The following is a 22,911-nucleotide window of genomic DNA, read 5'->3' as shown; positions in this document are numbered from 1 at the left end:
GGAAAGGATTGGGTAGCCATTAGCGCTGTGTTTTGATCAGGAGAGATTCGAGGATGCATCAAAAGGTAACAAACGAGCACGAAGATTAGTAAAGTCAGGAAGTGGAGGAAAATTGAGAATTGCCGAGCATTTTGTAATTGGGTCTTAAACCCTAAAGCACAGCAGTGACAAGTTCTTTTGGGGAGACAGGTTCATTGATGGCAGCCAATGAATCGGCAAGGGACTTAGCATGACGAAGATAAGCATCAATGGGTTGAGGGCTTTTTTGCAAATCCATGAGTTGAAAACGAAGCAGATTCACTGGCCATACTGGATTGAGAGAAGTGGCGTTAGAGACATTCCTAGAGATCTCGGGCAGAGGTGCAACCGACAATGAGAGAGAGAATGAACTCAGAGAGTGTACTGTGATGTAGCTAACAATGAATTGGTCTTGTTGGTACCACTGAGCATGGGCGGGATTGGTTTGTGTAAGAGTGGTGGTGGTGGTGGTGGTGGTGGTTGTGGGTGTTTCGGTGGTAGAGGTGGAGGTGTCGGCAAAATGTTGTTTATGAGTGCCATCGATAAATTTCCAGAGGTTATGACCGACTAAAAAGGGTTTGAGTTGGCGGAGCCAAAGAAGATAGTTGGAGTTAGTAAGCTTGATAGAATGAGAAGAGTTGGGGCTTGGGAGGGAGATGGTGGATTCAGACGAAGCCATGAGGTGGACCTAAAGGAGAAGAGGATCGAAAAAGGCAGAGGGAGAAAACCCTAGGTTAGGCTGATACCATGTAGAGAATATATTTCCTTGTATTTAACATATTACACAAAGCCCCTATTTATACTAGTACAAGATATCTACTTAAGGTAGGAAATAATATAGACATGAATACAATCCGATTTACAGTTGGAAATTCGATTTATAGCAGGAAAGGCTAATTGCTAGGAGGAGATTGTGAAGTTGACTTCCATGTAGGCTAGGAAAGGAAGTCTGCGTTAACAATGCTATATCTAGTCTAGTAAAGGTTAAATATTGTAAAGCTCCAACAATCAAGATCATCAATAACTTCTTGAACGAGCAGCTCATTAGAACCAGTAATTATTATATCGTCCATATATAAAAGTAACACAAACAGATCAGATTCTGTAGAATTCATGAACAAGCTAGGATCAGAATGAGAGCCCTTGAATCCTATAGCTGGGAGATACCTTGTAAACTTTGAGTTCCAAGCCTAAGCCATACAGTGACTTACGCAATTTACACACAAAATGAGGGTGTAAAGGATCTTCAAATCCCTGTGGCTGCCTCATATACACTTCCTCTTCCAACTCTTCATGCAAAAATGCATTTTTAACATCTAATTGTCGAAGACCCCAACATTTCATAGCGGCCATGCTCAAATTAATCCTGACTGCTTCCTGGCTAAACCCCTGTGCAACAAGCCTAGCCTCATACCTTGATACTGTGCCATCAGCATTCCACTTGATCTTATAAATCCATTTACTGCCAACTATGTTGGTGTGAGGAGGTGGAGGAACCAAACTCCATGTTCCTTGCATCTGTAAAGCCTCAATTTCTTCAGTCATAGCTTTAATCCAATCAGGACTAGAGGAAGCAACCCTATAACTATTTGGCTCATCCATCTCTGTGTGAAAACACGTACTAAAACATTGATAATCAGAGAAGTCCTTTTTTTGAAAAATACCAGACTTTGCTAGAGTTTGCATACTATGTGTATTAAGAGGAAGATACATAGTAGGAGAAGAAATAGATGCATCCGTAGCTACGAGCTGTGAACTAGTATCAACCCCAGAAGATGAGACAAGAGGAAGTGACACTACTTGAAGTTGAGAGGCTAAAGAATCCCCAAAATGATCAGAAGATTGTAATGAAAAATCTTAAGTGCGTAATTCTGAACCGGCATCCTCAAGAGGCACATTAGGATGGTGAGAAGTAGAGAAGGGAGAAGATAGTGGTGGTTCTACAGGGAGAGGCAAATGAGATACTAGAATAGGAATAGAACTAGTAGGTGTGGATGCTGGAACAGGCTATGATTGAGGCTTTGCACACTCTGGGAGTTTGAAGGGATAAGTATTCTCATCGTGAATGACATGTCTGGAGACTATACACATGTCTTGCAATCTATCATAACATAAAACCCCCTTCTAACCAGCAGCATATCCAACAAAAACACATTGTGTAGTCCTAGGCTGCAGTTTATGACAGGTATAGGGTTTGAGATAAAGATATACAGTAGTACCAAAGACTTTAAGGTGCTTAATATCAGGCTCATGACGGAATAACCGATAATAAGGAGATTGATGCTCCAACACCACACTGGGCATACGATTAATCAAAAAAACGGCATGAGCAGTAGCATGAAACCAAAACTGATGTGGTAAAGCAGCAGCAGTCATCAAAGTAAGAGAAGTTTCCACTAAATGCCTATGTTTCCGCTCAGCAAGGCCATTCTGCTGAGGGGTATAAGGACAAGATAGCTGATGAACAATCCCTTTAGAAGCCAAAAAATCAATGAATGCTTTGCTAACATACTCACCCCCACCATCACTCTCAAAGAACTTAATGGAAGCAGAAAAATGTTGGAAACCAAGGCATAGAAATGAACAAACTTGGCAAAACTTTAGATTTATTATGTAAGGGATACAGCCATATAAAATCAGTGTATTCATCTATGAATGACACATAATACCGATAGCCATCCAAAGATTGACATGGTGATGGCCCCCAAACATCACTATGAATTCTATGAAAAGCAAAGTAGACTTGCCATGAAAATGAGAAAAGGGTAATTTATGCATCTTCCTACTCAAACAATGAGGACATATGAAAGACTGACTATCATCACACACTGAAATGTGAGATTTATTCAACATGTGCTTAACTACAGTATTACTAGGATGACCTAACCGAGCATGCCACAATGAAGATTTGACAAGTTGTCCAAGACAAGCTTTTGCCTCTGTGTTTTTATGCTGAAGTGCTAAAGAGCTAGGAAGACAATACAAGCCTCGATCACTCTTTCCTGTGAGAAGAATTTGCTTGTTGATTCTGTCCTGTATTGAGAAACCAAATTTATCAAAAGCAATGAGACAATTATTGTCCTTACACAATTGATGCACTGAAAGAAGATTGGCAGTTAGATAAAGACCATGAAAAACAGTAGGCAATTGAAGAGCAGTAGTAGCACATGGAATACTAGTAGTCCCAACATGATCAATTTCCAGACCTGCACCATTGCCTACTGTAACTTTGCCCTCATTAACACAAGGTGCAGCAGTTTCCAGCATATGCATATGAGAGACCATATGGTGACTAGCACCACTGTCAGCAATCCATACTGTGTCTGGAGAAAATGAGGTCTGAGTTGTCATAGCTGCCAAGGTAGGAGGTGGTGCAGAGCCTTAAGACACATAATTGGAATGTTGATGGCAGTCTAAGGCACTGTGACCCTTCTTGCCACAAATCTGACAAGAGATCACAGTAGTGGAGAAATTGGAAGAAGAATTCCTATAGTAACAGTTTGGAGCAGTGTGTCCACGCTTACTACAAATTTGACACTCAGGTACCACACTAGGCCTTGGGGTGAAATTAGAAGGAAACCTACCACCTTGAAAACCTCGATTCTCAGAGCGCCCCGTGGATGCACAACCACACCAAAAGAAGAGCCAAAAGAAGGTCGAGAACCGTGTTGTGTGCCGAAAAAGGCAAGAGGAGTAGGAAGTAAACCAGCACCCCCAGACAGAGCCATGTCCTGAGTAACTCCATGAGTAGAAGTAGTTGAGGTATGACGATGAACCATAGCATGAATTGGAGTCGGAAAAGACACAACTCGTGCCTCTACACTCTGCTCAGTAGCAAGTAGTTGACTACGAAAATCTTTCAACGAAATAGAAGTGTCACGAGCCACAAGCACGGTCTTTATCATATCGTATTTAGTAAGGAGTCCATTCAAGGCCGCAATCATGAGATCATCATCAGACATAGAGACTCCAGTAATGGCAAGCTGGTCGCGAACATGTTTAAGCCGAAGCAAAAATTTCTCAATCGTATCAGTACCTTTCTGAGCAGTCTGAAGCTCTGTTTTGAGATGATTAAGGCAAGCACGAGAGACGGTGGCGTAGCGATCTGTAAGGCTCAACCAAGCCTCTCGAGTAGTTTTACTCCCAATCACATACTCAATCGCTTCATCAGACAAGGTCGCAATGAGTAAGCTAAGCAGCGTCTTATCAGCCCTCAACCATTCACGATACGTAGCTGTAATAGTAGAAGTGACACCTTTCTCATCCACAAGCGCAAACTTAGGAGGAGGAAATAGCGTTCCATCGAAGTGACCAAACAGGTCATAACCTTCCAGAACGGATTCAATCTAATAACGCCATTTGAGATAGTTTTCATCATTCAATTTGATAGTGAGCATGCCGAGAAGACCTTCAATCTTGAACGGAGAAGAAGTTGCCATGAACGCTTACGGTATCACAGAAAGAAAACTATGCAAGATCTAGAAATCGAAGAACAGCACCACGAAGAAAAGTTTAAAAAAAAGGAATTTGTGAAGGAATCGATGCATAAACGACAAGAATTTTGAAGATAAGACGACAGAAATCGAAGAATTGGAAGATGAAATTGAAAATTTTGGGTTTATCAGGAACAAGAAATCGAAGAGTTGGAAGATGAAATTGAAAATTTTAGGATTTATCAGGAGCAAGAAAAGTTGCAGAATCGATAAGAGATCGAAGAGGATTGTGAGCGGAAGCAAGAAAATCATATCGAACTAGGCTCTTGATACCATGATAACATTCATGATACTGAAGAGAAGAAGAAGAAGAAGAAGAAAGGAAATTTCAGAGAGAATTGTATTTGTTAATCAGTTTCTACAGAGAGATTAAAAACTCCTCTCCTTTTCCCTTTTTTTTAAAAAAAAAATCTTCTATCTTTTGTTTGCTCTCTCTCTCTCTCTCTCTCTCTCTCTCTCTCTCTCTAGCTTGTGCTTAGACAATGATCTGAGTGGGGCTTGAGGTGGTGAGGAAGAAGAAAAAAAGGAATAAAAGATCTAGTCTCATTAGAGAATTCAGCTGGTATTTTTGAAAGCGAATTCGTGCTAATAACGTGTTATAAAACTAAAGGAATTGAAGATAGAATTTAGATAGAGAAATTATAGGAACTGATGTTTTCATTCAGTCATTTTCAGTTGATCACAAATGAGGAGTATGCCTATTTTATAGGCAAAGGTTTTGGCTAAGAAAAGAAAGTATCTGAAGGTGCAGGGAAATATCCTTCCGACATATGGGCTCCACTTTCATCATTTTACAACACTATGCAATATTTTTTTGTTTTTAGACCAAAAATACAATTGGCAAATTTCGACTAAAAAATGATATAACAGCACACGTGGCGTAAAGGCAGTATGGAGAAATTGGAGCGAAAACCTTTTCAAAGTCGCAGCGTATCGGAAAACAAAAAGTCCCAGTATTCGTTCCAAATTCTACGTATATACACTTGTCTCGGCCTCTCAGTCTCAGTCTCAGTCGAGCGTGAAGTCCAAAAGTAATGTCTGCAACTGAAACAAGTGTTCGAAGCAGAGCCAAATCCCACAGAGATGCAGAGGACGACAATGACCGTGACGCCGTTACTCTCCGGCGAACAGAGCCCAATTCGAGGCCGCTTAGAGATAGAAGTAGAAGCCACATTTCAATTGGAAGTTTCAACGTCGACCTCAAGCTCCTGCTAGGGCTTGGCGCGTTTGCGTTCTTCGTCGCCTTGCTTTTTATCTTCAACCTTGTAAATCCTGTTCGAGAAGCTAACAGAGCTAGGGGACTCGTTAGGCCCTCCCCTGCTTCAGAGCTCATGGACACCCTTCAGGTATGGCGCCATTCGATTTCTCTTTGCTGATTGCTGTGTGTATTTTTAGGTCTGAATCTGAGTGTATTTTCGGGGCTGTGGCAGTCTGAAGGTGAGAACAAGGAGAGCTTGTATTGGGGAACATATCGCCCTCGTGTTTATCTCGGAATCCGTTCCAGGTGTTTGATTGATTCTTTGCCATTGCCACCCCAAATCTTCTTTTTTTTTTTTTTTTGGGGGTATAATTTGTGTTCCTTCGTTTGGATTGTTGTAATTTATGCTTGATCTTTTGTTTATTTAGGTTTTTTGGATTGCAAATGATGATGTGGTGGTAATTACTAATTATAGCCGTTGCACCTTGCAGGACCCCTCGGTCTTTGATTGCCGGGTTAATGTGGATTGGTGGAAATGACGGGAAAAGTTTCTTGCGCCATGTTCGCAAAGACTCTGATGAGCTGAGCATATATAGTTGGGCACATCATGATGACTACAATTTTGGACATCAAGTCATTGTTGACCATGACATGAACTTGGCCACAAGTTTCTTCAAATCTAAGGGGGAAGACAGTGGCTATGGAGGAGATTGGGTGGTTCGAATCGATGTGCGAAGCCATAAGTATAGCCACAAGTTACTTATTTCTATAACATTTGGTTTATAAATGCATAGGGTACTGGCATTTTTGTTTCCAATAACAATAGATGGCAATTACTTGTGCATAGTTGGCAGAATTAGGCTGCCTTCTTTAGGCACTCACTACTCTTCTCATCATGCTTCATTTACAGATCTAAGGGGAATGAGGAATTTTGGAGAAGTGCGCATCTGTTTTTCTATTTGGCTGATGAAGATGGAAATGCTCTAACTTTAGGTGGTGATAATTTGGGAATTCGTGAGAGCTCTCCCCTTGCATCTGGTTTACGTACGGATATTGGAAGTTGGCAGCTACATCTAAAATCACTGGTAATGTTATGAAGGCATTGTTATTTACCTTATATTTATCTTTGTGTCCAATTGACGGTCAGTTCCACGTGATGCATGTTCTTAGTCATTTTTCAGTTGATGTATATTTTTGAAGGCCTTCATACTGATATGTTGCATACTTCTCTGTGTTTCCTTTACAGGATGATGTGGAAGTTCATTATTTTGGTTTTAAGATGCCTCATACTCACAATTTATCTGATATTGTCCAGGACTATCTTGAACCACAAGTATGTGGGATTTTCATGCCATTATTTTGTTATATAGCTAGGAAGAATTTTCAGCTTTTAATAGCAGTCATAATTCTTGCCTTGACCACTTGGGGTTTCGTTGCCATGTTTCTAGGTAAGGAAGTTTGGTCCACTGCAGCTACCTGACATTTCTGATAAATCTCCAAATATTCTAGTTTTTCAGGTTCGTTGTCATGGTGGAAAAGAGTACTAGTTATCTGGGAAAACATCTTAGTTGTGTATCATAGGATCGTTAGTCTCATCTACCTTCTCCTGTGGTTTCCCGTTCTTATGCAGATTTCTGCTAAGATTCCTTTCAAGACAGATATTGCATTCATATCCGGAACTGATTTGGAAAGTTCAAGAGTAGAAGAACGTGTCAGCAGCCTCACAGGTTCCTCTTCCATTAAATCTTAATAAGTAAAAATGATAGAAGCACACAAGATTCCACCGAGTACACAAAAGTATACAAGAAACTCATAAATGTGAAAGAGAAAATTATTTAAAACAAAATAAAGATTGCTCCAAAAGTTCAAGCTTTATAGTCAGACTTCCAAAGGGATCCTTAGGACTGAATCAGTAAGCAATGTTTCACAATCATGAACTTCCATTGTTGAAACCCAAGGTTATTCTGCTAAACCTTACTGATAACTTTGCCTTCAATTTTGGGTTTTGTCAAGAACCAGAAATTACAATTCTGCTTCCTGCTCTTCTTTTATCTCTGTGTGTGTCCATTTCCCGATTTCACGGAAGTGGCTCCCAATTGAGACGTCGTTGCTGTCCTCTTTACTTTTTGTTAGTTTCTCTGTAATATGAAGGTACCTCACTGACCAGTCAACTGATGGAGAAGCAAAGAGAATTTGACACAAAATTTGAGAAGAGCTTTGATCAGCCTGACAAGGTATTTCATCTTCTTAGTATAATGCACCATATATTACAAACCCCATTGCATTTAGCCTGGTCTTTGAATGTGTTGTTGAAATTGAATATCTATATTTAGTCACATAGATATTGTGGAGATATTGTGGTGATTTAGGATAACATGGTGAAAAGTCAAGTTTATTTGTCCTACACTTCTATGATGCTTACTGGTTCTGCACCCTTGTGCATCCTGTGAGAACTAATAGATAGCTTTGAAAATACAAGAAGACAATAGAATTGCTGAACTGAACTTGTTATTCATTGACTGAAACTTGCTCTTCTTACAAGAGCATCCACAATAGGGTTGTAAATTCGGGGGTGTAAAGCCATTTTTACATCCCCTTTACACTTTCGGGGGATGTAAATATGTTTTTTGCTCCAATGGGAAAAGATGTAAATCTAAGATGTATAATTGTTTTGTTTGTCTTAATTCGTTTTTGTGTTAAATTTGTATTTTATGTTTACTTTATAAAATTAAATTTTTTGTATTAGGTTAATTTTAATTTTTCAAACAAATAGACCTAAAAATATTTAAATTCGGAGAAGATATGATTTCATCCAAAAACATTGGGGGAGCATGAAAACCACAAATGAGCAAACAACAAGTGAATTTTTTTTCCAGCAATTACTGTAGCCGTGGGTCCCAGCCTTTTATGATGACTTTTTTTTCATTTTTTTTCTCTTTTCTCGGGTGGGTCCCGCCTGCAAGGGATGTAAAAATAGATGTAAATATACATTTTATTTTACATCTCCATAGTGGTGATGTATATTTACATCCCTTTACATCTCCCTATTGGAGACGATTCTGGTGACAATGGGTGTATATTTAACATACACCCCCCACTGTGGATGCTCTGAAGGAGCGTACAAATAACTAATTAGCAAATAAACAGGAACAACTAAATCACGTCTAACAAACTGTATCCACTAGAGGGATTCCTAAAGACCAGGAAGGAAACGACTGACTCCTAATAATTATTCGGCAGAAAACATAATTAAGATAAATCTCAACAAGGCTCGAAATCTCTTGATAGATCTATATAGGTAAGATTTTCTTAGGGCATTCACAAGTTTTTGCAGAACTAATGGATGCTTTTATTTATTTATTTTCCCAGATAGATCAAGCCGCAGACGAGTTTGATAAGCATGCTCCTCCTGGTTTTGATAAGCAGGTTGTGAGCCAAGCTCTCGGTTTTATCCAGAAAGCATGGGGAAATGCCCGAAGATTTATAAAGGATGCTCAAAATGGGGACACCCACACGGTTATTCATCATGCAGTTACAGAATATAAGCAGTTTCTCTTCAACCAATCTGCCAAGTTGTGGGTCGACCAGTACCCTAAAGTCCAGAGTGTGGCTGAGAAGGCTTCTTCAGCAGCTTCTTACTGGTCCCAGAAATACAACCATGTGGTAAAGGACTTGACACTGAAAGGTTATAACATATCGGGCTACCTACCTTTGGTTCCAATAGATAAGAAGATGACCAAAGCACCTAAGCATGGCGAGGCACGCAAGAAAGGAAATGCAGCTGTGGTTGTCGATCGGGCATCAGTCAGAATCTGATTCGTATTGAAGAAGCCTTTGCTTATTTGAATTTCTTTTGCTGCTTCGAAATTGTCTAGTATTAAGAAACTTTCATATGGCTATGGAATTTGTACAAATTCCAATCCATGAATGGTTGTCAATTGTTGATCCTTTCGTCACAACTATATTTAAAAGTGATCATATGTACACACAAGTTATCTTTTATACATGCACGCATGGGCATCTGCATTCATCTTCCACTATTTTTGATATTTTTTTATGTTTCGTTGTAAGGTTTTGCATTGGTTCAAAACTAATATAATTTAGTCAATCCAAATCCAATTCAATATAGATTGGATTATGATTTTTCCAATCCAATCCAATCGGATTGATATTAGATTGGATGACTAGTTTTCATAATGAAAAAAATATAATAATGACAAAATGAAACATTTATCATGAGATTTAATTTAATTAAACATTTTATTATACGTAAATGTAAAATATAAATGAAATGCTAGAAAATTTTGTTTTGATTATATAATATATTAAACATGGGTTAATTATTTTATTAGTCCCGAACTTAGACAAAGTGATATTTTTGTATCAAACTTGATTAAAATATGAATAAAAAATTAAAAAAACTTAAAACTTAAAATTAAACTCTCACTCTCCCCTTCTATCATGATTTCTACTCCCCCAAACTTGATTTATCTTTTTTTTTTTTGGTTTTTTATTTGATTTTCTTTTATTGTTATTTTAAATATATGATTTTTTATACTTTTCTTTTTTGTTTTAACATAAAAATACCATTTTGCCGTGCATTTAACAGAAAAAGTTAACAAAATTGATGGTAGGACCATTTGTCATAACGAAAGTGAAGTTAAAGGACCACGAGAATCATTTTGAAAATTGAGGTACTCAAATGCAAATCGGGTCTAAGTTCAAGGACTAATGAAACGATTAACCCTATTAAACATAACTCCATCAAATGACTTAAAATGTTCATAATTTTCTCAATTATAATTACATGCACGAGCAAAATAAGCATGAAACTAACTAATTGGATTGAATTTTCACAAGCAAATCCATTATTTGATCTAATCAGATTGTTTTGAAAATTAGAAGTTGGGTTCCACCTCCATAACCAATTTGGCCATGAGGGGAGTAGTCCAACTCCTTTAGAAACTTTTGTTGGATTTTTCAACTTTTCAATGTGTCATCTTCGCAATTTTCACCTTTACATTCACATTCCCACATATCTAATTCAATCCGCCAATCATCTAAGCTATTTTAAAATTGAATTGAATTTGATCGGTCGATTTGGACGAATTAGATTGGATATTGCACACCCCAATTTCATAGTCTTACACATATGCAATTATTATTATTTATTAATATTGTGGATTTTTCACCTATGAATTTATTAATCTTTTTGGGAGGACTTGTGCAAATAGTTGCTTAAATAATATTGGGAAATGGTACGAAGAAAAAACAAAAACAAAATGGAAAATGACAGAACCGGACACGTGGCGTATAGACAGGTACAGAGAAATTGGAGCGAAGTTTTTAAAGTCCCACAAGTATCGAGTATTGGCTCCAATTTAGTGGGCCGAGCACTCGGGCCCATTCATTTCCATCTTCTGGTCTTTGTTTGGTATAGAGAAGAGAGGAGAGAATAAGCAGACTGAGACTCTCTCAGTCAAGAAGACTCGAGCCGATAACACTGAGGTCTACAATGGCTGGAGCTGGAAGAAGAAGTGCTCGAAGCAGAGCCAGCTCCTCTAGAGACGATGACGATGCAAAGCCCAATTTGAGGCCACCCAGAGGTAGAGGTAGAAATCATACTTCAATTGGAATTTTCAACGTCGATCTCAGAGTCCTGCTAGGGCTTAGCGTGATCGCCTTCTTCGCCATCTTGTTTTTGATCTATAACCTCATCAACCCCATCGAAAAAGCTCAGACGCCTAGGGTTGTTACGCCCTTCCCTGCTCCAAAGCTCATGGACCTTCCTCAGGTATAGTGTGATTCGATTTTTACTTGTTGATTGTTGCGTGAATTTTCTGAGGTGATCATGCTTTTTTCCGGGTTGTGGCAGTTTCAAGGTGAGCACAAGGAGAGCTTGTATTGGGGAACATATCGGCCTAACGTTTATCTCGGAATCCGCGCCAGGTGTGTACTTGCCATTGCCTAACATATTGTTTTTTTGTTGATGTTCTTGTGTAAATTTATGTCCGTTAATTGTGATTTTTGCAATCCGTTGTGTATTTTCAGGTATTTTGAGCATAATTTATGTTGAACAGTAAATTTTGTTATTCAAGTCACTAAAACTGGGCACTTGCTCACATTGTTAATCAACATCCGTTTCCCGATATGCTTGATCTTTCACTTTATATCATTTCATTATATTCACATATGCTTCATTTTGTTCCCTTATGCATTTATACTAAAAGGATTGCAAATGATGTTGTGGTGGTAATTATAGCTGTTGCACCTGGCAGGACTCCTCGATCTTTGATAGCCGGGTTAATGTGGATTAGTATAAAGGAAGGGAGATATGTCATGCGGCATGTTTGCCAAGATTCTGATGAATTGAGCAAATATGGTTGGGAACAACATGATGGGCGCAGTTTTGGACATCAAGTCATTGTTGACCAGGACATGAACTTGGCCACAAGTTTCTTGAAATCCAAGGGGGAAGACAGTGGCTATGGAGGAGATTGGGCAGTTCGAATTGATGTGCAGAACCACAAGTAAATAGCCTCACTTAATTCTGTAACTTTTGCTTTATCAAATGCATAGGGTATATGCAAAGTGTGAGGGGGTTGAGCATTGAATGGAAGGTGTGAGGACTACACATACAAGTACACTGATATAATGAAGAGCAACCTTTAGATTTTCTCTTCATTTCTTTGTTAAGCGTTGGGACCCTTCCCAGATGGGGGAAAGGCCAATGGAAATTTTGTTTCTAACTATAGCATCAAATTTCCCAGGCATACTTTATTCTTGTACATTGATCATGGAACTGACAGAATTAGGCTATCTTATTTAGCCAAACAGTATTCATGAATCTGTTATTGACTCTTTTCATCATGCTTCTTTCACAGATCTAAGGGGAATGAGGAACTTTCGACAAGTGCACATCTCTTTTTCTATTTGGCCGATGAAGATGGAAATGCTCTAAATATAGGCGGAGATACCTTGGAGATTCATGAGAACTCTCTCCTCGCCTCTGGTTCACGTATGGACATTGGAAGTTGGCAGCTACATCTAAAATCACAGGTAATGTTATGGTGAAGATAAAAAATATTTCTTTATTTTGAATGAAAATGTCATATGATGAGGAGACCTCAACATGAACCTCAAGTATTTTTGGTCTACCTCTTTAACTTAAGAACCGTTGGTGCCGTAGATTATCATGGTCTTTGTGGTATTCATTTTAAATATTAGCTAAAACTAATGAATTACTGAACAGTTCATCACATTTGTGGATGAAATCATATGCTCGCTTACATCCAAGTATTTATGCTAAAATTTTACCTCATGTCTGTATGAAAATTCAGTGTCAGTTCCGTTCAATCCACATTCTTAATCAGTTTTCAGTTTATGTATATTGTTGAAGGCCTCCAGTACTGATCGCTGACATACTTCTCTGTGTTTCTTTCCAGGATGATTTGGAAGTTCATTATGCCGGTTTTAAGACGCCTCATATTCACAACTTATCTGATCTTGTCCAGGAAAATCTTGGACTACAAGTATGTCAGATTTCCTTGACATCATTTTATTATATATCTAGACAAAATATTCAGATTTTTAATATCTATCACAAATCTTGCCTTGACTGCCTGGGATTTCTCTTCCATGTTTCTAGGTTAGGAAGTTTGGTCGACTGCAGCTACCTGACACGTTTGATGATTCTCCAAATATTCTAGTTTTTCAGGTATATGCTCATGGTGGTAAAGAGTACTGGAGAATTATTTGGGAAATATCATAGTAGTTTAACTAATTATTGTGTCATTATGTTTCACTCTTCATTTTATCTTTCTCATCTGCCTTCTTCTGTGGTTTCCCATTCTTATGCAGATTTCTGCTAGGACTCCTTTCAGGACAGATGTTGCATTCATATCTGGAACTGGGTTGGAAAGTGCAAGACTAGAAGAACGTGTTGGCAGCCATACAGGTTCCTTTTCCATTTAATTTTAATAAGTAACAATGATAGAAGCACAGAGGGGTTCCACTGAGTACAAAAATAGTATATAAGAGATACTCAGAAAATGTGAGAGAACGTTCTTTCAAAAGAAATTAAAGCTAGCTCCAGAAATGAAGTTCTATAGTCAGGCTTCCATTAAGGGATCATTAGGGCTTAATCATTATTGAACCAAAGGTTATTCTGCTAAGGCTTAAAGCTATTCTTTCCTTCAATTTGGGTTTTGTCAAGGACCAGAAATTAGAATCTTATTTTCTTCTATTCTTTAATCTCCGTGTCTGTGCCTTTAACTTTTAGTTAGTTACTTTATAATCAAGGTACCTCACTGACCAGTCAACTGAAGGAGAAGCAAAGGGAATTTGACGCAAAATTTGGGAAGAGCTTTAATCTGGTTGACAAGGTATTTTGGAAATCAGCTTCCGAGGATAATGCATTTTGTTACAAACTAATGCATTGGGCTTGCTATTTGAATGTCTTGTTTAAAGAGAAATATTTATATGAAGTCACACAGTTACATGAAATTACATGAGTACTGTTCTATGATATTCTTCTGATTTTGGATGACATGGTGAAAAAAATATGCCAATTCAGCTAGGTACTTTAATCTGATGAGCTAGTCCACCATTTTGAATACTCTGTTGAATCTCTCTGTGTGATGTTTGGGACATTTCGAAGTCTTCACTGTATTTTGGCCACACAGGAAAAAAACCTTTATTGCATTGATGCCTTCCCACATCCTCTAGCTTCATGATACTTCTAATGATTTCTGGATTTGAATTTTAGTTTTGACAATCCCATGTCTTGCATGTCAGCATCACAGTTGAAGCTGATGTTCTATATATGCGGTTACAAACACTGAATTTAATTTTTTTTGCCAAACTGAGATAGTTATGTGCATCAGAGTTTCACTTAAACTGATTAAATATTATTGGCAACAAATGACTTCTGAACTCATGTTATTATGCTTTCAGCTTGATTCTGAATCTATTGTTGCTGGTAAAGCTGCTATAGGAAACTTGTTGGGTGGCATTGGCTACTTCTTCGGACAGTCAAAAATAGCCATATCTGGGAATATGAATGTAAGTTGTTGGTTACTTCGATGGGCTACCTGTCCTTTCAATACTTTTTTTTTCCCCTCTGTTTTCAATTTTTTATTTTTTTTTACAAACGAATTGACTTCAATTTCCATTTTCCTCCTTTGTTTTCATAATTTAGGGAAAATAAGATCTCTTAGAGCATGTCATATGGCTAGTTGCTTGATCACCCAAAAGCAGATGCTAATGATTCCTGCTTAACTTAGTGAAATCCATCTCTTTTGCTTCCAAATGAGAGAAAGTGCAAGAATCACAAACCAGGATGTTCGTAAGATAGGATGTGATATCAATGGGGTTCGATCACAATAAGTATTATCTGACTGGGCTTTAACAGAGCAGTTAATTTACAGTGACCAAATTTGTGAGAATCTTTGGCTGCATCAGTTAAATTTTGTGCTTATTTGAAAGAATAGTTATTTTTTATACTTATTAATCACATCAATGTCGACATCTGACAAAATCATACAGTTGGCCATTTCCTCTTGCAGCCGGGAAATCATGATGATTCTATTTTATATTGGCCTGCCGAGCTTTATACAGCTGTTCCAAGTCGGCCCTTCTTTCCAAGGGGATTTTTGTGGGATGAAGGCTTTCATCAGCTTTTGGTCTGGTGAGTTGCCTCATGTTTTTCAGTCTGCATGTTACTCCCATTTTGACCTAATTCCAGCTGCTGCCTCTGCAATTTCTGGAAAAAATATATTAATATATGAAGTTAAATACCTAATGTTAGTGTCCCATCTATCTACTATTGGAAAATGGCAACTCATTCATATATGTATCTTCAATGTTGAGCAGGCGTTGGGATATCCATATTTGCTTGGACATCATAGGACACTGGTTAGATCTGATGAATGTTGATGGATGGATTCCGCGTGAGCAAATTTTAGGTGCTGAAGCTCTAAGGTGATATTCTTGTTCAAATATGTGTATAAGTTCAGGTCTTAGATTTTGTAAATGGAAGTAGTATGTAAGCTTTTTCTGGTATACCTGCAGTAAAGTCCCCAGTGATTATGTTGTTCAGATTCCAACAAATGGAAATCCACCAGCTCTACTTTTAGCGTTAAATGGTAAGTGAGTTTTTTTTTTCCTTCTGTTAAACTTTCTGTCCATGGAAATATAGTTTTTGGTGACTCTTTTATGCCAAGAAAATATCATTTTGTTATCTGTGTCCCCGTATACTTGACTTTAGAGACTTTTCAAGAAAATGATATGACATGAGACATCATTGTTAGAATTAGAATTTTGACGACCTAATTTCTTCCCATACCCATACCCTTAGAATGTATGTTGTCTACTTGAAAATTAAGTTGGCTGGCTGAATGTTTGCTTCTGACAGACCTAGTTCATGGCTTAAAGAAAAACAAGTTTACTGCTGCTGAAAGCGATGCGATCTCTTCATTCCTAGAACGAGCTTTTGTTCGCCTAGAAGCATGGTTTCAATGGTTCAACACTACCCAGTCAGGTATATAAGGGTTTTGTCACTCTTTAGTCTCTGCCATGGATTTTTCTTTATAGGCAGGGTTGTGAGATATGAGTTTATGGTCTGTTATTCTACTCAAAGGGCACATATGTGGTAACTCATTACTGAGTATGTGCTTGTATGTCTGTTATAACTCATTACTAGAGTCAATTTTCCCTTTTGACAATTGGAACTTTTTATTTATTTGGAGTATGATTCTATGAACACAGGGAAGGAAGTTGGCAGCTACTACTGGCATGGGAGAGACCACACAACAACTAGGGAACTAAACCCGAAGGTTCTGTTTTATAGAAATTCTTACTCTGTTAAGGACTTGATATTCAACAAGATTTGTTTCTCCTTTTGTTTTAAATCTTAGCAAGAATGTGGTATTATTTTGGGAATGATATGCCATAGTTGCTCAATTTCGGATCAAATTAGGAAAACCTTCCTTTTTAAAGACGCTTTTAGTAAACATAGATTTTATTATGGCATCTCCAGACGCTGACTTCTGGATTGGATGATTATCCACGTGCTTCTCACCCGAGTGAGGATGAACGCCATGTAGATCTTAGATGCTGGATGCTACTTGCAGCAGATTGCATGCATTCCATTGCAGAGCTGTTTGAGAAGGAAAATAAATCTGGAAAGGTATGTGAGTGAAACAAGTACATTTGGAAACACTACTGGAATATTCCAGTTATTTAATATTTAAAAAATGATGCAGGAATACGGTAATACAGTTAAGTTACTCTCGGATTTTGAAATTCTGAATCAGGTTAGTTTTTCGTTATCATATTTAAAGTTTGTTGTTGTATATTCACCCTGACACATTTGACTGCAATATGCATTTCCCTGCCATCATTTTGTTTTTTGGTTAGGGGAGGGGGGGGATTGAAGGCATTTATTATCATGTTCAATAAGTAAATGTGCTCGGTTAATTACTATTTTAGTTCTTTTTTTTTTTTTTATGTCTTATATTTGTTTTTAATGTTTCAACAGATGCACTATGATGATGCATATGGAACTTATCTTGATTTTGGAAATCATACGGAAAAGGTAAGCTGCTTGCTGGTAATCAATATAATCCCTTTTTTCTTCTCTTCTGTGATGTTTTCACAAGCATTAATTGCACATAGTACATGGGTTCCTCATGATTCTAGTTAACATCTTGATATAAGAACAAGAGTCAAAACTCCCCGTAAGTGATTAAAGATGATTTGTTTTGGGACTACTAATTTCTTATAGCATCCTAGCATGTGCTATCATGTCATAATAGGTTTAGATAAATTATGTCGTCCAGTAGATGGTTTGGTAGCCTGCTGGGTCTAATGTCCATTGCATAAATGTTTCCAGGTGGTTAGCCTTTTTGCTTTTCAATATTTACAATATTTGCATGTTAATATTGGGCGTTGATTTGATCATACTAGGTTCGTTTAGTTTGGAAAGAAACGACGGTAGGACACAATTATGCAACTCGAGAGCTCGTGAGGGAGGTATTAGAAAGCCCCAAATTGAGACTGGTTCCTCATATCGGCCCTGTTAGTCTTTTCCCCTTCATTGCAAGGATTATTCCAGCAGTAAGTAGTGTCATCTGGTTGCAAAAATAACATTTTGCCAATTATATCCTTTGAGTATAGATTTCTCATGTTTATAAATGGCACAGGAATCAAGGATTTTGGAAAAACAGCTAGACCTTATATTGAACCGTAGTATCTTATGGACAAAGTTTGGACTCCGCTCTCTTGCCAAAACAAGGTGATCATGCAAAAAGATAATGTTAAATTTACTGGTGTTCTTGGTAGAATTCATTTTCTCTGACTTTTAAAGACCGTGTGAAGTCTAAAGCACTAAATATTTCATCTTTTATACGACAGTTCCTTGTACATGAAATACAATACAGAACATGATGCTCCCTATTGGAGGGGTCCAATATGGATGAACATGAATTACATGATTCTTTCATCACTCCATCATTATTCTAGAGGTGCGTACCCTAACCCCTCCCCCGACTGATAATAGAAAAAGAATCGTCCTGCAAGCTTTATCCCTTCTTTTATTACCATCTTATTGCTTGAATTTTCTTTTTGTTTGAATTGTTCCAGTGGATGGGCCATATAGGGAAAAAGCGAGAACCATCTACGAAGACTTGAGAGGCAATTTGATTAGGTATTGTGGACATTGTCTACCCATTTGATGCCTATTGATTTGCATTTGCTCATCCTTAGTCTATTATATTTGATGGATTTAAACGCATTTCCCGTGCCAGAAATGTGGTTCAGAATTATCACAAAAATGGGTTCTTCCGGGAACAATATGATCAGAGGAATGGCAAGGGAAAAGGTGCTCGCGTATTCAATGGCTGGACATCTCTTGTGTTATTAATCATGGCAGAAGCTTACTCTAGCTAGCTAAAGGACATCGTAGACAAAATCCGTAGGGGAAAGAAAATGAAATTTAGGAAAATGCCCTAGTTATAGTTTATCAATGAGACAGACCTGCAAGCGTTGTATTATTTGAAATTTTCTAGATTCTATTGTAGGAAAATGCTCTTATAAGAGAATGCAAATGTAAAACAATCCCCTTTTTCTTTTGTCAATTATCCGGGTGGTGCAATAAAGCGAAGAGGACTCTTGAATGATTCGGCATATAAAGACCAATGGACTTCAAATGAAGCCATTGTCCCTGGGCCCATGTTCAGACCAATGGTCATGCCAGTCCCATATAGGCCAATAAGGAGCCCAATTGTTGGCGCATTACTGGACCATTAGTCATGCCAGGCCCATAACCAGACTCATGGTCATTCAAGGTACCAATTCAGGCCCATTTATAGATCTAATGCAGACTTATATAGGACCAACGAAAGACCATATAGGCCCAAAGCAGGGGCAATCCCGTAAATAGTGCACACAATTTTCTGGATTTTTTTTTTTTTTTTTTGGTCATTAAGTTCTTTGGTGGCAATGCAAGTAGATCCACAAGAGTGAATATTCATTGCAAAAGATGCAAGTAGATGAATGAGTTCCATCTCTCTGTTCATCCAAACTGATTTCCAGAATTCCGCTCAAAACTACCCTGCCGCTGGTTACTAAATTAAACGCAAAAATTACAGTTGACAAAACAGCTGTCATTTTGCGGCCTTAGCTCATAATCATATTCTCTGTTGTTTCTGTCTCCTCAGCCATAATAATCTCCATGTCCCTAATATCGCGCTTCAAAACATTGCCAAGTCTTGCAATGGCTTCTGTCTGCTGTTGTAAGACCTGTCCCACAAAATTGAACATTCAGTTAACCAATCTCGCATATCATAAGTTGTCAAATAAAGACATGTACTTCAATAATTCCTAAAGGGCAGCATTGCAGAACTACAACAATAGGAAACTACACAGACGGTTACTCGCAGAAGGTGACATAAAATAGAAGTTTTCGAAACTAGTCCACTCTCACCTCTTGCATATCAGCAAGACTCTGTTCATGTATTTTGGTTGATCCCGGAAGACAGACTAAACCACCAGCACCAATAGCATTTTCTTGGACACGGGATATCGTTACCAGGTTTTGTACCCTCCTAGATAACTCAGCTCCCGATCCTTTCAACTGGAAATCCAACTGCTTGTTAGTATCTTCACCTACTGACAAATGGGGAGTAGGATGCATAGAAGGGATAAAGGGCAAGAGAAAAAGAACCTGTCTATTAATTGCAGCTAACTTCTCAGCCAATTCTGCTTCACCTTTCATTAAAGGCAGCCGAAAACCCTTGCCCTCAAGTGCCTCCAGTAGTCTCATCACCTTTTGGAATAGCACAAGGACATTCAAAAAAGTCAAAACACTTGCTGAGATACAAAATGCATAAACTACCCACACAATAATGATTTAAACCCGCGAAACAGACACCTATTTCGGGTCCAACCCATACAACTGACAACAACTAGATGTTTGTTACAAGGCCAAATTGCAATGAAGCTATTTTAGTCTAAGCCAACTTAAAAAAAACAGAGGGACAACAAAGAAGTACAATGAGTGGCACCCTTAATTTACAGACTCATTCTTAAATATTTAGCAGAAACTGTACCCACCCTCAAAAGGCGCCTTTGAAGACCTTGTTCTTTTTGTCTCATTCTTTCGATCCAAGGAAGAGTGTCAGCTTGAAAATGCCTTTGAAGCTGCAAATGACAGAGGACGTGAAAACTATTTTCAAATTCATAGGATAAAAGTAGATGAACGTATGAGCTAAAAAGATACCATCTTGACATTGCTTTGGGTCATTTGCAATCTCTCAGCATCTGAAAGAAGGACTTCATCTTGGAGCTGCATCAGCTCATTTTGACAACATCAGACTTCAGTAAATGATGACAAGGAGTACAGGTGCAAAATCCTCAAAACAGATCACTTTTATTTTATTATCATAATTTCTTCATGCAAATAAATATTGATCAATCAAAGTAAAACAAATAGCTTTTAATCATTAAGTTCTCCAAATATATATGTTTGTGTCGCCATGCAAGACCTAAAGATTTCATTTGCCTTTTCCCCATCTTATGAGCTATCAACACATAATTATTGCAACCGCATTGATTCCTAAACGTTTTTGTTCTACTCCAACCATATATTTTTCGGAAAGGAAATTCTACTCAAACCATATTAACTCAATACTTGCATCATGGAAGTGATCCGACTATAGGCACGTAATTTGACAGAAAACTTTTTGTGACAGCAACTCTGGTTGGTAACCAACAAATTTTTAAACTTTTATCCGAAATTTCAGTCAGTAAATGCCATAACAGAACCCTAGCACTGTAACATCTTCACAAAAACTGGCATTCACGAACACCAACCAGTGAATTTGTTACTAAAAAACTCAAAACATTACTAAAAAGCTCTCTTTCCAAGTATCAACAACAAAATCAACACGCAAAAATACTTCTAAGAATATCTCTATGCTTCAAACTAACAACAATAACCTTCAAGCGTTGCGAAAGATCTTTAAAACCCTGAACAAGCTGAGGCCACAGGCGTTCCCTGTCAGTACTTTCCAGACCTTCAAGCTTCCCCATAGCCTCTGCCCACATTATCTGACAATGCAAACTATTCTCTAAACTTAGCCGAAATAAAAAGATCAACAAAAAAACAGATAATAGCACTAACAATTAGGAAATAAAAATGGAAACAATAAACTCACATCTGATACACCAGCAGGCTTCACCCTGAACTGCGGATCAGTTACGCTAAACAGCAAATGCTGCAAAAATCAAGACAGTCAATCATTCCTCACATGAATCTCCGAATCTAGGTTGCTTAAAACCAATGGGAAGATAAGAAGCTGGGGTTTTACTCAAACATGAACTTCACCATTCAGTTCCTTCTAAAACAAGCATAATTTCACAACCTTACTTTCATTATTTTATCAGTTTTCCCACAAATGAAACAGACAAGCATGTAGATCAGGGGCGGGAAACCACTGCATTCGAAAATCGAAAAAACTGAATAAAGAAAGACAAGAAAAACAAACCTTAAAAGCATATTTAGGGTTTCCAGGCTCATCCTTGTAAGCGTCAACAATTGCCTGGCGCAGAAAATAAAAAATGTCAAATCAAAACATATCGAGAGAACTAGGGTTAGGGATTTGAAGTGAAAAAACAAAAGGTAAAAGGAAAACCTTACTTGAATATCGCGATCGGCGAGAGAGAAGGGGAGAGGAGCAACAGGAGCCATCTGAGTAGTCAATTGAGAATTAGGGAAGGGAGTCGGCTGTTGTGGCGTAGTGAACGGACTCTGAAACCCAAAGCCACCAGCAGACTGAGGTTGTTGAAACGACGGCGTCTGCTGTTGTTGCTGTTGAGTTTGAGAAGAGAATGGAGTGGCGAAGAAGGAGCCGCCGAAGCCAACAGTGGAAAATGAAGACGACGACGGAGTTCCAAAGGCTGGGGTCGAAGGAGTGAAGAAGCTTGGGGTTGAAGACGGCGTGCCGAAGGCCGGGGTTGACGACGGCGTCCCGAAGGCCGGGGTTGACGATGGCGTTCCGAAGACTGAGGTTGACGATGACAGGCCGAAAGGAGAAGAGGAAGCTTGAGCTCCGAACATTGTCGCTGCTGAAATTCTACTCTCGTGGTTGAACGCAGAGAGAGACTAGAGAGTGTGGACTGTGGATTTGTGAATTGTTAGATGCAGCTCAGCTGTTCGACGTTTTGCTAGCGTTTTTGTTTGGGTATGTTGAGAGCGCGAGCACGCAATAAACAGTGTGCGGCCCCTTTTTTTTCCCCTCCTTCCCATTACAAGAAAGAACATTTATTTTTTCGCGTGAATGTGAAAATAATAAATTCATAATTTTGATGGTTTTTGTTTCTGTTAAAATAATTTTGAGGCACCAGTTTAAGTGAGTTAGGACAATTATTACTAGCAGAAATTTAGCAATGCTACATGAGCTTATCACCATCTTCTGATTTGTCTTTTTTATTTTCAATTTGGCCCTAATCCTTTAATTAATTCTTTTTTTTTTTAATTGTCAAAGTGTTAATTTATTCTTAATCATCAAATTTTTAGTTAATTTTCTTATCTTTTTTTTTTTAAAGTACAAGTTATAGTTTAAACTACAAGGGATAGAGATTTCTCACACACACAACTATGATGCCATGAGAATTTGAATATGAGATCTCTAATCTGCAAGT

The 22,911-nt window shown here is 38.1% G+C and overlaps 3 protein-coding genes across 4 annotated transcripts; 2 read left to right on the top strand and 1 right to left on the bottom strand.

The window, feature by feature from the left end:
* The first annotated feature begins 5,462 nt into the window (after nucleotides 1-5,462).
* LOC117633563 (mannosyl-oligosaccharide glucosidase GCS1-like) lies at nucleotides 5,463-9,739 on the top strand. Of its 2 annotated transcripts, none has more exons than XM_034367223.1 (9): nucleotides 5,463-5,857; nucleotides 5,942-6,015; nucleotides 6,201-6,452; nucleotides 6,620-6,794; nucleotides 6,956-7,042; nucleotides 7,158-7,226; nucleotides 7,340-7,436; nucleotides 7,861-7,943; nucleotides 9,079-9,739. In XM_034367223.1, the coding sequence occupies exons 1-9, from the start codon at nucleotides 5,546-5,548 to the stop codon at nucleotides 9,523-9,525; spliced, it is 1,596 nt and encodes a 531-aa protein (XP_034223114.1). In that variant the 5' UTR covers nucleotides 5,463-5,545; the 3' UTR covers nucleotides 9,526-9,739. The 2 variants fall into 2 exon arrangements, with proteins under 2 accessions (XP_034223114.1, XP_034223105.1); XM_034367214.1 differs by having other exon boundaries at nucleotides 6,201-6,464.
* Nucleotides 9,740-11,099: 1,360 nt separating this feature from the next.
* Nucleotides 11,100-18,887, top strand: LOC117633557 (mannosyl-oligosaccharide glucosidase GCS1-like). The gene is made up of 22 exons (XM_034367203.1): nucleotides 11,100-11,503; nucleotides 11,585-11,658; nucleotides 11,988-12,239; nucleotides 12,594-12,768; nucleotides 13,155-13,241; nucleotides 13,358-13,426; nucleotides 13,570-13,666; nucleotides 14,011-14,093; nucleotides 14,665-14,772; nucleotides 15,276-15,397; nucleotides 15,583-15,690; nucleotides 15,781-15,854; nucleotides 16,124-16,249; nucleotides 16,477-16,544; nucleotides 16,748-16,897; nucleotides 16,974-17,024; nucleotides 17,249-17,305; nucleotides 17,677-17,826; nucleotides 17,913-18,004; nucleotides 18,124-18,233; nucleotides 18,352-18,415; nucleotides 18,516-18,887. The coding sequence occupies exons 1-22, from the start codon at nucleotides 11,225-11,227 to the stop codon at nucleotides 18,655-18,657; spliced, it is 2,538 nt and encodes an 845-aa protein (XP_034223094.1). The 5' UTR covers nucleotides 11,100-11,224; the 3' UTR covers nucleotides 18,658-18,887.
* Nucleotides 18,888-19,204: 317 nt separating this feature from the next.
* On the bottom strand, nucleotides 19,205-22,510 carry LOC117633577 (nuclear pore complex protein NUP54). The gene is made up of 9 exons (XM_034367235.1): nucleotides 21,908-22,510; nucleotides 21,756-21,809; nucleotides 21,426-21,485; nucleotides 21,208-21,318; nucleotides 20,489-20,554; nucleotides 20,323-20,409; nucleotides 19,934-20,035; nucleotides 19,694-19,843; nucleotides 19,205-19,509 (listed from the first exon to the last, which is right to left on the bottom strand). Exons 1-9 carry the CDS (start codon nucleotides 22,325-22,327, stop codon nucleotides 19,387-19,389), a joined length of 1,173 nt encoding a protein of 390 aa, XP_034223126.1. The 5' UTR covers nucleotides 22,328-22,510; the 3' UTR covers nucleotides 19,205-19,386.
* Nucleotides 22,511-22,911: the final 401 nt, after the last annotated feature.

Source organism: Prunus dulcis, chromosome 1 (genome assembly GCF_902201215.1).
Source record: "Prunus dulcis chromosome 1, ALMONDv2, whole genome shotgun sequence".
Lineage (NCBI taxonomy): Eukaryota > Viridiplantae > Streptophyta > Magnoliopsida > Rosales > Rosaceae > Prunus > Prunus dulcis.
The sequence above is the reverse complement of the archived record's forward strand: the minus strand, read 5'-3'. Positions and strand labels throughout refer to the sequence as shown.